At 41.4% G+C, this 12,261-nt stretch overlaps 1 protein-coding gene and 4 non-coding genes across 6 annotated transcripts; all 5 read left to right on the top strand.

The window, feature by feature from the left end:
• Positions 1–1,578: 1,578 nt before the first annotated feature.
• Positions 1,579–11,512, top strand: LOC111649195 (uncharacterized). 2 transcript variants are annotated; one of them, XM_023398949.2, is made up of 9 exons: positions 1,579–1,940; positions 3,057–3,185; positions 3,318–3,400; positions 3,489–3,648; positions 3,725–3,880; positions 3,990–4,112; positions 6,621–6,844; positions 7,022–10,536; positions 10,629–11,512. In XM_023398949.2, the coding sequence occupies exons 1-9, from the start codon at positions 1,734–1,736 to the stop codon at positions 10,718–10,720; spliced, it is 4,689 nt and encodes a 1,562-aa protein (XP_023254717.1). In that variant the 5' UTR covers positions 1,579–1,733; the 3' UTR covers positions 10,721–11,512. The 2 variants fall into 2 exon arrangements, with proteins under 2 accessions (XP_023254717.1, XP_087028015.1); XM_087171889.1 differs by lacking the exon at positions 1,579–1,940 and having other exon boundaries at positions 3,051–3,185.
• On the top strand, positions 4,902–4,983 carry trnas-uga (transfer RNA serine (anticodon UGA)). The gene has a single exon. It is a non-coding gene; the product is annotated as a tRNA-Ser (tRNA).
• On the top strand, positions 5,344–5,425 carry trnas-uga (transfer RNA serine (anticodon UGA)). The gene has a single exon. It is a non-coding gene; the product is annotated as a tRNA-Ser (tRNA).
• On the top strand, positions 5,806–5,887 carry trnas-uga (transfer RNA serine (anticodon UGA)). Its single transcript has one exon. It is a non-coding gene; the product is annotated as a tRNA-Ser (tRNA).
• Positions 6,158–6,239, top strand: trnas-cga (transfer RNA serine (anticodon CGA)). Its single transcript has one exon. It is a non-coding gene; the product is annotated as a tRNA-Ser (tRNA).
• Positions 11,513–12,261: the final 749 nt, after the last annotated feature.

Genomic DNA, 12,261 nt, shown 5'->3' with positions numbered 1-12,261 from the left:
CGATCTATCTATCTATTTATCTATCTATCTATCTATCTATCTATCTGATATCTATCTATCTATCTGATATCTATCTGATATCTATCTATCTATCTATCTATCTATCTATCTATCTATCTATCTGATATCTATCTATTTATCTATCTATCTGATATCTATCTATCTATCTATCTATCTATCTATCTATCTATCTATCTATCTATCTATCTATCTATCTATCTGATATCTATCTGATATCTATCTATCTATCTATCTATCTATCTATCTATCTATCTATCGATTGATCTATCTATCTATATCTATCTATATCTATCTATCTATCTATCTATCTATCTATCTATCTATCTATCTATCTATCTATCTAATTATCTATCATCTATCTGTCTATCTATCTATCTGATATCTATCGATTGATCTATCTATCTATCTATCTATCTATCGATTGATCTATCTATCTATCTATCTATCTATCTATCTATCTATCTATCTATCTATCTATCTATCTATCTATCTATCTGATATCTATCGATTGATCTATCTATCTATCTATCTATCTATCTATCTATCTATCTATCTATCTATCGATCTATATCTCAGCAAACCTTGATGGAACTTCTTCAAATTTGTCACAAACCTTCACTAGGACTCAATGATGAATTGATTAGACTTTGGTGGTCAAAGGTCAAAGGTCAAGGTCTCGGTGACCTCACAAAACATGGTTTTGGCCTTGTGAATGTGATATCTCCAGAACTCCTCAAAGAAATCCCTTCACATTCGGTACACATCTTCACCTGGACTCCAGGATGAACTGATTAGACTTTGGTGGTCAAAGGTCAAAGGTCAAGGTCAGTGTGACCTCACAAAGCACTTTTTAGCCAAAACTCAAGACTTCACAGCAATTAGTTAATATTTTATATGACTAAAATGACTTGATATGTTTTTTGTTTGTTTTGTTTGTTTTGTTTTGTTTTGTTTTTTTGTTTTTCTTTCTTTTGCAGGAACAAATACATCATAAGTTCAAAGGTGATTCTATATATGTATATATATGTGTGTATGGATTTCTGTATGAACGGGCCCCACTTTGACAAGACCCCAGACTGAACGAGGCTCAAACAGGCTACAAATCTACAACAACATAATCTTCACTTTGTGTCTTTTAACTGAGTTCAGTTGCTGTCAAACAAGAAATCTTGACAGTCACTTCGTTAACAGGCTGTGGCCCCCGGGGCCCCTGACCTCTCAGCCCGTACAGTAATCCATCCATGCATCACTATGTCCTGGATGTACTTTACTTATGCTACTAAACTCACCTCTGACATTCATGGGCATTAAGTCACACAAAAGCTTTTATTTTCCAACTGATCGTCAGCTTTTCTAACTGAACCCTTGTCACTTGGCCTCAGGTCACAGAACTCAGTGATCCAGAATGCAGAACAAGTGAAAACCTGATTTTAATGTGCTCTGTGAACTCTACACTAAATCTCTCTACAGGGCAGGGCCGTCCTGTCGAAACTTGCTCTGGAAATCATGATTTAAAGGTTAATGCAGATTAAACATGAGCTCCATCAAGTCCTGACACACCTATGATGGAAGCTCCCTCTGGGACATCTGAAGGCTTCAGCTCCACAGCAGGGAGTTGAATGAAGGGATTAAGACATGCAGCAGCAGAATAAGACAGAAAAAGCTGAATTTGTATTTTATTGTTTGAAGAAAGTCAAACTGTAGAGGATGAGATGACTCCGTGGCAAGTTCTTCGTTCAGGCAGAGCTTCCCAGGTGGCTCTGGGTTACCGTTTTCATCATGGACCCGGGGTGTCGGTGCATTACAGCACAGCTGCTGCAGCTCATGCAGCTGCAGACGGCAGCAGGAGCTTCTGTTTGTCCAGAGAGAAAGTCACCCTGCAGCAGCTGAACGGGAGGCTGGCGTCGTACCTGCAGCAGGTAGGACGTGCATGAGTTATAGCACAGTGTTTGTTACATGATTCCAAAATCAAAATGAGATTTTAGAATGATGATTAATTATTGTGAAAAGAGCAAGAGGACATAAAAGTAGCACTTGTTCCAATGGAGTTTTGTATGGACTGAGAAGTGTTTTAGGATTCCACTTCCTGTTTGTACTTGTACTTGTGTTTTTAATCCTTTGATGCAAGACAACGTGAAAACCTTCTTACTCTCCTATGAATCCAGCAGCAGCACAAAAAAGAGACTGAAATATTAGTTATCAGATTTCTCCATAAAGTTTTGCCTTGACTGAGCAAAATGTTGGTTTTATGAATCAAAGATTAGACTGAGACAGAGATTATTTACTGATGCAGATTTCTCAGTGGAGTTGTATCTACTGAATCAAGTACAGGGTTAATTTTCTAATCTCCTTTTTATTCTGTGATGATCCTGCAACACATGATATGTAATTATTGTTTAAAGAGCAAGAGGACATAAAAACAGCAGTTTTCCCAGTGGAGAGGGTTAGAGACACTGACGACATGTCATCTGCATTTGATCTGATTCAGTACCTGTGAGGAGATATATAATCTACAGTTACAGTTTTACAGTTGTTCTTGGCTGATTCCAGTATTTCTTAGTCGTACTTTAAGTTCACTATTCTTATGTCAACACTTTAAAGGACCTATTAACTTTTGCTATTGCTATATAGCTTACATTAGCATCAACAGCTATTTACTTACCAGTTCTGCTGAAAGCTTCAGCATTTGTTGTGTTAAGAAATTTCATTTCTTCTACACTGGAAGTAAACTGCTGCTAATGCTAACGTTAGCTATGTAGCAATAGCAAAACTCAAAAATACCTCCTTTAAATTAACAAATAATAATGGACTTATATTTTTTGGGAAATTCCTTGGTAATTTCCTGTAAAGAAATTATGTGGTACTAATTGTAATAAATAAAAATACAAAAAGAAAACAACAACGAGGGATTTACAACTTGACACTGTTTAATTTTAAGATGCTTTAAGCATTAAAGTTTCCCCTCACTGGCATTAAGAGGCCTAGACATTAAGCAATCATATGTAATGCCCGTCTCCTTTGATTGGTGGATGCAGGTTCAGTGTCTTGAAGCAGCCAATCAGAGGCTGGAGCGTCAGATCCAGGAGGAGCTGGACAGAAAGTGTCCCAGAGACCTGAGAGAGCTGGACGGACACCTGAGGACAGTGTCCCTGCTGCAGGACCAGGTGAGCTCACTGACACCAGAGACCACAGAGACTTCTGATACAGTAAACAAAATGTGAATGATTAAATAAATACAACAAAATTAAACAATATAAAAGTCTCTCTCTCTCTCTCTCTCTCTCTCTCACTCACAGATCAATGACTGTCTCTCGGCCCAGGCTCAGGTGAAGCTGCTGCTGCTCGGTGCAGAGCTCACCATCTTTGACTTCAACACCAGGTAGATCCACAAACAGCTTTAACACACAGAGCAACATTCTTACAGAGCATGTGCAGACATATCCCATCACCCCCTGCTGTGTGAACAGGTGTGAAAAGGAGCGTGAGCATCGTGGCCGCCTGGAGGCGGAGCTCAGCAACCTGAGGCTGCTGGAGGAGGAGCTAAGTGTCCACAAACTGCCGGAGCTGCAGAGTCTGCTGAGGGATCAAACAGGACAACTGATGGAGCTGCAGAGACAACACCAACAGGTAAAACAATAAAACCACTCACCTGGATTACTCAAAGCACCTGTAGCTACGTCATGTTTCCTGTCTACCTGTACAGGATCGGCAGGGTCTCCTGGCCCAGGTCTCAGGGGCCGTCACTGTAGAGATGCAGAGAGCTGAATCATCAGACCTGATCCAGCAGCTGGACGACCTGAGACAGGCAAGCGTGATGGTGCTCGACAAGAACCAGAACGAGCGCTGGTTCAACTCCCAGGTAGAAGAACATCAGCACGCTCTTATTTTGAAATAAAGGAAAGAGAGGAAATTATAGAAGTGGATTTTTACAAAGTAAAACAGCATTTCATTAGGTGTGTTGTGTTCAGGTGTCTGTGTTGGGTTCTCCGGAGGTGACCTTTGACCCTGCAGGAGTCGTCCAGGCCGAGCTGGTGGAGCTGAGGAGAACAGCAGCCGGTCTGGAGGAAGAGCTGACACAGCTGCAGACCTTGGTTAGATACAACTACTGCTGCACTTCAACTTTATTATTACTGTCCTGAATGAACAACACACTTTACAACAAACACAAACATTCGTTAAACACAAAAATTATTGGCACATATTCAGATTTTTTTTTTTAAAGCAAAAACGTGAAAGAAAAAAAAACAGTGAAAGAAAAATGTACAATTTCTCAGGTTTCAGCTTCTCAAACATCAGGATGTGTGAATATCTTCAGGTGTTGATTGGACTAAACGAGACATTTGAAGACGTCTCCTTGAAGTCTGTGATGCATCTTCATCTTTTAAACATTTCATAAACCAATTGCAGATTAAACTCAGGCTTTATGAGGACCCAGTGCATGCTGGGGATCTGGTACTTGGTTCTTCTACAACCCTAAGTAATCCTACAATATCCACTAATAAATAAATAAAATAAAAATGTCCAAAACTGAAATAAATAAACTTTAAATGCATGAAAAACAGCTGCTGTATGATCCTTGGTATCGATTCACTGAGATTTAGTTATGTGGTACGTTAGGTACTGAGCCAAAGAACAAATGATCTGTTTTTGGCTGCAAGATTGAAGTTTTTCATGAATTATTTCACATTCAAATGAAAAACAGCTGAGAGTCCTAAGAGTCTTTTTAGTAAGAGGCAGAGCATTAGCTCATGGAAAGATGTCAGTGTTGGTATGGTTGCTTCTTTCCGTCTGACACTGTAGTATATTAACCATGATTATTATTCCCCAAACTGTAGTTGCTGGTTTGATTTTGCTGACCTGATGTAGCAGGAGCAGGAGCAGCTGTGATGGCCGAGTGGTTAAGGCGTTGGACTTGAAATCCAATGGGGTTTCCCCGCGCAGGTTCGAACCCTGCTCGCAGCGTCACATCTTCATCCTTTGGTTTCATCCAGGATTCTGAACAGGCATTTAAATATCTGCAAACCAATGTTTGTCATTCCAAGTGGCTATTTACCACTAGATGGCACCAAATATTTAACGTTGGATTCATTCAGTCCAGACTTGAACTCCTTGGATTTTATTTCTTGAAAAGCTGTTATTGTCTATTTTAAGAAAAAGACCTGATAGGCGAGGGGCCATTAATGTTCACTACTGTTAATGATTGGTTTAAAACAAATAAATTAAAGAATTGATAATAATAGTTTTTTTTTGCTGGGAGCTCTTTGATGGTCCGGTCCAGGTCTAAAGTCCAGGACCAATCATTTTCCACAGCCCATGGATGGAGCTGTGATGGCCGAGTGGTTAAGGCGTTGGACTTGAAATCCAATGGGGTTTCCCCGCGCAGGTTCGAACCCTGCTCACAGCGTTCAGCTGATGTTTAGATGTCCCAGGGGAGCCGATCTTCCATGCCGATTACTCAACAGGCCGTTAATTATTCATAAACCAATGCTGTGTATGTTCAACAGGTGCATGCATTCCTATTTACCATTGGATTGGATCAAAAATGAAGGAATATTACAGTCATTCTCACCAACTCACGTAGGATTTATTTAGGACTTGAACTCCTACTTTCGCTGATATTGTCTGTTTTAATGTAATTTATACACTGAAGGACCTGAGTGACCAACAATGTTCACTACTGGTTATGATTGGTTTAAAACTTAAAAATATATAAAGATATAAATTTGATGGCCCAGTCCAGGTCTAAAGTCGAGCACCAATCATTTTCTAATCTACATGGAGAGAGCTGTGATGGCCGAGTGGTTAAGGCATTGGACTTGAAATCGAATGGGGTTTCCCCGCGCAGGTTCGAACCCTGCTCGCAGCGTACAAGTGATCTTAGTGTCCTTTACTTCCCCCCCTCTTATATTTCTACAGACCTCTAAATTAATGCTGCTACATCCTTCTATTCGGCCATTCCTTGATTCTACCACCAGATGGTGCCAAAGTAAGGATAAACTACTTCTACAGATTCTGGATTTAAAAACATAAGTCAGACATTTACTCAGCAACTCAGATTAAATTTTTGAAAATGTTTATGTGAAAGGGGAGTTCATAATTCAATGTGATATTATCTTGACTAAATTACAGGGTGTGGGCTGTGATGGCCGAGTGGTTAAGGCGTTGGACTCGAAATCCAATGGGGTTTCCCCGCGCAGGTTCAAACCCTGCTCACAGCGACTGTTCACACAGAAGACTCATTATTGTGCAGTTATATCCACCATTCATTCATTATCCACAGCGCTTATCCTGCTGTAGCCAATCCCAGCTGACTTTGGGTGGGGGCGGGGTGAACCCCGAACAGATCGCCAGTCTATCACAGGGTTGACATATGGAGACACATAATCGTTAATGCTCACATGTACGGGCAATTTAGAGTCGTCATTTAACCTTAACCAGCAAGTGTTATTTGGACTTTGGGAGGAAGCTGGAGTACCGGTGCAAATCTACTTCTTAAATACAGATCTTGATGTTTTAAAGTTCTCAATAAAGCTGTGACAGACAGACTATCCTCCATACAACATTAACATGCAGCATCATATATCTTTCTGCCTGTGTAGAACATCCTGTTGGAGGACTCTGGTCAGGAGCAGGCTGAGTCCTTCGTCCTGCAGCTGGTGGTCCTGCAGCAGAGAGCAGACAGTCTGTGCGGAGACTTGGACTCAGCGCTACAGGCTGCAGCTCAACAGGCTGCAGACCATCACGTCCTGCTGGATATCAAGAACAAGCTGGAGACTGAGATACTAGACTACAAGAGGCTGCTGGATGGACTGGGTCGAGAGGGGTACGAAGACCTTTTCAGTGTCTGACACTTTCCTTTCCTTTCTAGAAAACTTCCTATGAAATTATAAAAGGACCCATAAATTGAATCATTACCCAGATTTGTTTCATGCTTTTGTGGTTTGAACAATAGTTTCCACTCTGTTCTCACCTTCCTTCTTGTCTTTATATTTCGCGACAGAGTCTCAAGTCTTCACTTAAACTCCAAATCTACCATCATGTCATCATATGCTTCAACAAGCCCCACCACCTCTGGAAAAGTCATGCCAAGCAGAGTAGTCAGTGTTCAGGGAGGAAATCTTCAGATGACAGACACCTGGACTGTCAGACAAATGCCTGTAGGTACCCCGCTTTCAGAAACAGTGATCACAAACCAGTCAATCAGGGTCCACAGTAAAGATGCAAAGAACTCACCACTGACATCGATCAACACTTCAAATCTGGCCAATACATTCTACAACCCTGAAAACCTGAGAACAGGAGCTGTTCCTGAAATAGCCACTAGGAAATCCATCAATGTGGGTCAGATTAGCCAAGATTCAGACAAAGGAGCTGTTGTCAAGATTTCTAAAGTGGAGATAAATCCGGCAACAACAGGAATCACAATGGTTCCTGATATACAATCCACCATGAGAGCTGGTGTTCAAACTAAACCAGAGACATTTACTTCCAATCAATCTACCAAAGAAGCAAGTTCACAGGTTAATAAAACAGGTACACATATTCAAACAGAGATCACCAAAACCATTCCTGTTGCAGAAACAGAAATAAAGCAGACAGCTGCATCTGATCCCAGCAAGAAAACAGAAGAAACAATGATCTTACCTCAAACAGATGACTACATCCAAGCTAAGAAACCAGATTCTGTACAGGTTATGCCTTTAATGTTGGAGACTACATCCGAAAATGACAGGGATAGTGATGAAGTTGCCCTCAAGGGGGTTCAGGAGGAGGTCTCCAGTGAAGTCACGCTGATGAATGACAAGGATGTACAAGGGCAAGTAAAGAAGGAAGACAAAGAAATAATAGAAGAAGGTGCTTTGCCTGTCGAGAATTCGGCATTGTCCAATACGTCGAACAACAAACAAGACAAAGTCAAGGAGGATGCAGATACAGGGTCCACCATTGCAACTGCTTCATTAAGTAGCCCAGTCAGCAACAACAACCTTGAGAGTAAAACTGCAAGTACAGATATTTTGAAGACAATAGAGTTAGAAATGAATAAGGAGAAGGTAGTCAACAGTTTCCATGATACTAATACCGATACCAATGAGGTAAAGGTGGCTCCTACTGAGTCACTGAATCTAGAAATTCAAGAAGCATTGTTGAGTACCACAGAGTCAAAAATATCTGCAAGTCTAACAGATTCTGGTGTGGCTTTGAGCTCATCTGACCCTGAAGAGCTTCTAAGTCCAACAATAACAGATGTATTCCTGAGTCCAACAAATACAGTTGCATGCTTGAGTCCAGAAGTATGTCTAAGTCCAGTCGAGACAGAGGTGTTAATGAGCATGTCAGGCCATGTATTTTGCCCAGTTGATATCGAAGACCACATTAAAAGTCCTGATTCACTTCTGAGTCCAAACGACCCAGAAATGTATCTCAGCCCAAATGAGTCAGACACATGTTTGAGTCCAGCCGAGACTAAGGGGTGCCTGAGTCCAAATGACGAAGAAGATGACGAGGACTCATGCCTGAGTCTAACTGAGGCAAATACACACATAAGACCAGTCGAGAAATACATCCTTTCAACAAAAGAGGAAGGCCAGTCCTTGTCATTCAGTGGAGAGCAAGCTTTGCTAGACGAGGACAGAAATAGAACAGTCACCATCTCAATGAAAGATGGGGAGAGTTTGTCTTGTGGATCATTTAAAGGTAAAGAAGGAAGTACAGATACTCTTGCTAGTACTGGTAGTGACCTTCAGCTGAGCAACAGTACTGGAAGGTTGGAGTTTCATAGTAGTATCATAGCAGATAAAGAAGAGCAGCTTGGTTTTGGAGGCCTGTATCAGAAAAGTGTAAGAGATGCAAGAAGTCCCAGAGACATGTGCAAAGATATGAGCAGCATTGCAGATAACAAGGATATTCAGAGTTCAAATGTCAGTCCAGCTGGCTCAGAAGACCAAAAAGGGACTGCAAGTACAGGTAGCACTGTGGCTAGTAATTCAGGAGGTATGGTTGCTAGCAACAGTGGTATGGCTAGTGATGTTGCAGCTAGTTTTAGTGGCACAGCTCCGAATTCATCAGGTACAGTCAGCACTACTGCTGAAGCTGCTACAGCAGGAGTACAGGGAAGATTTAGGCATGGCAGTGGAGATTGGATGGTTTATGGCAGCAGCTTTGGACATAGAAGACTGAGCTTATCCAGCACAGGGAGTGAAGAAAGCTCGTCAGTGGCCACAGACCCCGTGACAAGCCAAGCAAAAACAGGGAGGTTTGGTAGTAGAGGGAGTGGAGAGTGGACAATTTATGGAGGTAGTCTTAGACGTAAAAGTAGTGTAGATGCTGGCACTACCTTACCCAGTGAAGGGAACAAAGATAGCCCATCAGTGGCCACAGACTCTGTGACAAGCCCACCAGAAACAGGAAGATTCGGCAGCAGAGGGAGCGGAGAGCGGGTGGTTTATGGAGGCAGTCTTGAACATAAGAGCAGTGTGGATAACCGTGTTAGCTTACCCAGCACAAGGAGTGAAGAAAGCCACTCAGTGGCTATGCTCCCTGCAAAAAGTCAACCAGGGGCTGGGCGGTTTGGCAGCAGAGGAAGTGGGGAGTGGAAATTTTATGGTGGGAATACTGGACATATGAGCAGTATAGCTGTCAGCTTACCCAATGCAGAGAGCAAAGATAGCCCGTCAGTGGTCACACATCTAGCCACAAGCCCACCAGTTGCTCAAGGAGGAAGGTTTGGCAGTGGAGGGAGTGGGGAGTGGAGAGTTTATGGTGGGAGTAGTGGACGTTTGAGTAGTGTTGGTAGCAAAGACAGAGCCAGCGCTAATGATGGCCTAGTGATCAGTCCACCAAGTAGCTACACAAGTAGTGGGCCAAGACTTAGTAGTGCCGGGAGTGGCGGCAGGCTCAGCTCAAGTAGTGTTGTTAGGCGCAGTAACAGTGTAGGAAGTGGTGGGAAGTTAAGTAGCTCAGGTAGCGGTGGCAAACTCAGTAGCTCACCTGGCAGCCGGATTAGCAGCTCTGGAAGACCGACTAGCACTGGTAGTGGTGAATGGAAACCTGTTTACAGCTCAGCTAGCGGACGGAGGAGCAGTGCAGGGAGCATAGGACGAACAGTTGGAGGGAGGACAACAAGCAGCCAAAGAGCCCCAAGCCCAGGGGGGAGGATGAATCTCAGCGGGGGCAGCGGTGGATGGCTGAATACCTCAACAGCGGGTGGGAATCGCATTAGCAGTGCTGGGAGTGGGTCTAAACTCAGTGGCCCAGGTAGCAGCGACAAAATCAGTGGCCGAGCTGGAGGAAGGATCAGCAGCTCCTCTGGGTCAGGAAGAACCAATAGCATGGGGGGGAGGGTCATCAGCAGCAGCGACCGGCCAATCAGGAGCACCGGCAGCGGAACTGGAGGCAACAAGCAGCGAATCAGTGTTTGTAAGATGGCAGCGCTGTCGATATCAGCGGCAGGAAGGGAGAGAAGTCAGGATAGACAAACACAAGCTCAAAGACAACAACATCAACAAGAGGCTGCAGGTGAGGACAAACAACAATAACAACAACAACAAAACCAATCAGTACATACAGTTTGGGTTTTGGTTTAATCGGCTCTCCGTCTTCCCTTGCAGCTGCCTCTCCTCTCGTCCAGCGTTGGTTGACCACAGGCATCGGGGTCACAAGCACCGAGCCTGATAGCGTTGATGACATCATGCATCTCTGATTGGCTAACTGACATCATGCTTTAAAACTGCCTTAAAAGGCCTTAAAAACACCTGCACACACACACACACACACACACACACACACACACACACACACACAAGCAACAACAAGGAGAAGCAGATTAATCCCCAAACACCTTCTTTTGAATAAACAGACAGTAAATACAGTAGAACATTATCGTGCTGAGAGCTGGTTATATTCAGTTTTACTTTAAATTTTAGGAATCAATGTTGTATTTGAAGATAAAATGTTTTACAAATATTCAGGTTTCATTCAAAGTATTTCTGAGGTGTCTACATATGTTGACAACTTATATGGTTTAGGCCTAGGAGCTATATACACTTCCAAATATCACGTTGTCTTTAGTTGTTTGTTTGTTTCTTTTCTGGGCTATTAACCTCTATTATACTGTACAGAAGTTACATTTATTATTAGCTGAGGTTGTGCAGATTCTGAATATGTGCAGTACTTGGTGAAACCTTTAAAAAAAAACAATTTTATTTGGAAAAACACAAGGGTATTAAAAAATAAAAGAGTGGAATCGTGGGCCTAAGAGGGTTAAAATGTTCCTGGTTGTATAGGTGGTTTATATCCTTCTGTTTGACTGATATTCCAGTTTATATTACACAGGTCAGGAGATTTACTTTTGTTGGAAATGTTCACGTTATATATATCTGGTCATGTAGGTTCAAATATGATTATCTGCTTCCCTCATTGTGCTGTCGGTCTCTGTCTTAAATATCATATCTGATATGTGAATTTTAAACTGATAATAAAGCTGATAAATAAACCTGTTTGCCACATTTTTCATTTTAAAATGATAAAAGGCCTAAAGATCTGTTTCAGTGAAGGAATGAGAACAACCTTAAAAACTCTTCAGTCATGAAGTCATCATCCTCACCAGTTACGCTCTCACATCAACCTCCTATAAAACCAGCAGCTGTGTCAGTGAAACCAAACTTCATTAAATAATTCTTTTGTTCAATGCAAGAAAACTGAGATTCTGAAAATGTTTGATAAATATCTGAAAAACATCATGGTGTGTGTTTTTAAAGGAGGACTGTTTGACCAGCAGGGGGCAGCAGCTGATAAAGCCAATATTAGGCCACCAATCATTCCTGTGATTGATTAAAAAGACAAAAGGTCAAATGTGTGGAGGACCAGGGACGTCACAAGAAAAGCTATAAAGCAATTCCTCAATTTCATATTTTAATAGGCATTAAAAACAGGAATTGTAAAAAGAATTGATTAATGAACGAATAATCCATCAATAAATACTTCAGATTTAAAAATGCATTTACAAAAAGCAGCATAAAAATAGAATAGAATAAATAACAGAAATAATTAATTAATGTATTTATAACTGGTTTATTTAATGAGAGTTTTATGCTGTTTTTGTAAATCCATTTTAAAATCCGAAGTATTTATTGATGGATTATTCGTTCATTAATCAATTCTTTTTATAAGTATTTATTGATTCATTAATTCATTAATTTGTAAAATCTTTTTACAATTCCTGTTTTTAATACCTTTTAAAAT

Source organism: Seriola lalandi, unplaced genomic scaffold (genome assembly GCF_002814215.2).
Source record: "Seriola lalandi dorsalis isolate HSWRI2012SDOR001 ecotype SW California unplaced genomic scaffold, Sedor1 jcf7180002050161, whole genome shotgun sequence".
Lineage (NCBI taxonomy): Eukaryota > Metazoa > Chordata > Actinopteri > Carangiformes > Carangidae > Seriola > Seriola lalandi.
The sequence above is the reverse complement of the archived record's forward strand: the minus strand, read 5'-3'. Positions and strand labels throughout refer to the sequence as shown.